The 3,379-nt window shown below is 41.7% G+C and overlaps 1 protein-coding gene across 1 annotated transcript in view; it reads left to right on the plus strand.

Moving 5' to 3' along the window:
* LOC101851603 (serine/threonine-protein kinase Sgk1-like) overlaps nucleotides 1-3,379 on the plus strand; it is an 8,279-nt gene that overhangs the window by 2,528 nt on the left and 2,372 nt on the right. Inside the window, exon 2 of the mRNA XM_013087099.1 lies at nucleotides 241-337. Within this exon, the coding sequence (XP_012942553.1) occupies nucleotides 241-337 (97 nt within the window). The remainder of the gene's footprint in view (nucleotides 1-240; nucleotides 338-3,379) is intronic.

The raw sequence follows: 3,379 nt of genomic DNA on the forward strand, positions 1-3,379 counted from the left end.
GTGTGTGTGTATGTGTGTGTGTGTGTGTGTGTGTATCTCAGCGAAAACGTATTTATCGTTCATCTGAATCTGTGATCAGTGTTTCTATATTTCACACTCTACATTATTTAGTGCAATAGCTCTGGCCCCCTCAGAAAATAATAGCAAACCATCAAAGTTTCTTACCTCTTTTACCGTCTATCCTCTCTTACCCAAACTTGCCTCCCCTTCCCAGTCTGTTGGCTGCCGTGTCTGGTATAGCACCTCTCTGCCTCCCAACCTTCACTGCTCTGCTCTCATGTTTAATGTGACGCTAATTCTAATCCAGTACCTCCCGGCGGTCAAAGACCTACTCTTCGTAATGTTAGGATTTCGGTACAGAATTAAACAGAGGATCCAAAGGTGTAAAATCTTCTCTTAACAAGCTTTGTCAGCTAGGCGGCCTTGCTAAACTTGCTTCCTCTACTTGAGCAAAATGTCTGGCTTATTTCAGTGATTCCTGCGTATTGTATATAATCTGTACCTTGATTCTGTCTGTCTGTCTGTCTGTCTGTCTGTCTGTCTGTCTGTCTGTCTGTATGTCTGTCTGTCTGTCTGTCTGTCTGTATGTCTGTATGTCTGTCTGTCTGTCTGTCTCTCTCTCTCTCTTTCTCTTTCGCTCTCTCTCTCTCTCTTTCTTTCTTTCTTTCTCTCTCTCTCTTTCTCTCTCTCTCCCTATCTCTCTCTCTCTATCCCTCTCTCCCTCTCTCTCTCTCTCTTTCTCTCTCTTTCTCTCTCTCTCTCTCTCTCTCTCTCTCTCTCTCTCTCTCTCTCTTTCTCCCCCCCCCCGTCTGTATCTCTCTCTCTGTTTCTCTCTCACTTATTTCCAATTGTATGCTCATTCATTCCAATGTATGCTAACATTTTACTAGGTTTTATTTTCCTCAGACCCCCCCACTCCCTTTTCTCCCAGAGGTCAATCTTGTATCAGCTGGATCCCTCTGGGAAAGACTTCGGAAAGTCAAAACATTTTTAATGCAGCCCACTTCGGTGTGACGGTCTCAAGCCCGTAAAATGCAGAGAGGAAATGTTCAAACACTCACAATAACTAAATTTTTAAGTATAAAAAATGACTACGCTTATGTCAAACTAGAAAGAAAATAAAAAAATTAAAGCAAAAGTTTCCGGAAAAAGCCGAAACAAAGCTGTGAGTGTCTCAGTACATTACATTTTCTTCAGTGCTATTTTCTTGTTTTGGCTCACATGCACATTCACACACACACATGCATACACACACGCACACAAACACGCACACAAACACACACACACACACACACACACGCACACACAATCACACATACTCTCTCTCTCACACACACACACACACACACACACACACACACACACACACACACACGTACGAACGCACGCATACTCTCACATACTCATAATATTGTACTATTAAATTTCTGCCTCCAACATCCATTATCGACACACTTTTTAGCACCAAGTCTCTTAATTTGTAAATAATGCAGGCTGCTTATTGGACACCATAATATTCATACCATTCTATCATTATGTTCCATTTATAATAATAGATGCATATTAAGATGCTCTACCCTGATTATGTTTGGGTTTGTTGTTTTTTTTGTTTGTTTGTTTGAGAAAAGAGAAGCCATTTAGTGCTAGGAAAGGGTAAGATATACCGACAGAAACTTTAGAGAGAAAGGAAAGAAGGACAACCTACCATTGACGCCCTCCATCCACACACTTCCCCTTATTCAAAAATGAGTAACTGCACAAGCTATGATAACATCTTTTCAAACTTTGCTAATAGAAAAAAAAGGGCTCTAAAGTACTTTTGGAAAACACCAGTGAGCACTTTTGTTTTAGTAAGAGTCGTACGGCACTTGCTACACAATAATGTCATACAAGTGTCGAGCGTTAGTTTAGTTTACTAAGGTTTTACCGGAGACAAAGAGAAGTCACTAGTCATCGTCTGTTTTACTGCACTCGCAACTGCATAAAGTCATATGAGCGCCAAGGGGTGGATGTCAACAGAGAAGTCCAAGCGGGGAATCAGGCTTACTCTGCTCACCACTCTAGCCTCAACAGCACAAAGTCTGATTCGACTATCAAGGCACCCCGGAAATAACAGTTTACAAGAGAGTGACACACGTACAAAAGAAGTAGAGAAAGGAGAAGCAAACCACACCAGAGCACCTGCAAACCACCCATTGAGTAATACATACGTCTACACAGCAATGAAGTTTTTTTTTCAAAAGATTAATACAATAGTTTGCAAACACAGACTTTTGTGTGGCACCCACGGACTTCTCTGACGTTTCTAACACGTTGGTCTAATAATTAAAACCAGAGAACGCTGTTGAGCTTATTTTAGTAAGAGTTTTACGGCACTTGCAACACAATAAGGTCACATAAATGCCGAAGATTAGATGCGTTTATAAGAGCAACAAACAAACAAAAGAAGAAGAGAGGAGAGAGAAGAGATCACTTATGTGATCACTTATGAAGATTGGATGCGTTATACACATAAGACTAACAAACATAAAAAAGAGAAGGAGAGAAAACAGAAGAGATCAGGGCGGTAGATGTTTAATATGAAAGAAATCATAAGCAAGCCACACCAGAGCACCCGCCAACCACCCGCGAAGAACAAGCCGTTTTATCGTTATTCAAAGCGGAAAACGCAATAATGTTTTCAATTAGTTGTAGTAGAAGTCACCGCTTTGTTATTTATTGTTCACGGCCCTGGGGCTGATCACCGGTGTCCACCTTATTACTGAGGAGACTTTACTTCTTCACTATACCTTTCATACCTTTTCCTCCCTCGCTCCGCCTCTTTCTCTGCCTGCCAGTGTATCTGTTTATTCACCTGTGTGCTTTTTTATGCTTTTACCCTTTCACACTGTTTAATATGAGCAATGAAGGCGATGTTAACAAATTTTGTCTGTCTTGTCTAACCCTTTGTCAGTCTGCCCCCCCCTCTCTCTCTCTCTCTCTCTCTCTCTCTCTCTCTCTCTCTCTCTCTCTCTCTCTCTCTCTCTCTCTCTCTCTCTCTTCATTTTCCCTATCTCTGCATCATTCAAAAACATGTCAATGTGCCTGCACTCATGTTCTGAAATTGTAAAGCATGTGGTTGGAAGGGGCCAATGATTTGTCTAACGTCTTTACTTTGCTCTTTGCTGTTTCTGCCTGCCTGTCTTACTTTTTCTCAGCACTGTAAGCCCTTTATTGTGTCGATGTGCTTCTCTTCGCTCACGCAAACAAACAAACAACGTTTAATACAGATGGATCCCATACATGCTATCAACTCCTTTGTAATTTAAAGTGGCGTCGGTGGCCTAGTGGTTAGGCTCTCGGACTCGCAACCGTAAGGTCGTGGGTTCGAATCCCGTCA

The sequence above is a fragment of the Aplysia californica genome, unplaced genomic scaffold, assembly GCF_000002075.1.
Source record: "Aplysia californica isolate F4 #8 unplaced genomic scaffold, AplCal3.0 scaffold00546, whole genome shotgun sequence".
NCBI lineage: Eukaryota > Metazoa > Mollusca > Gastropoda > Aplysiida > Aplysiidae > Aplysia > Aplysia californica.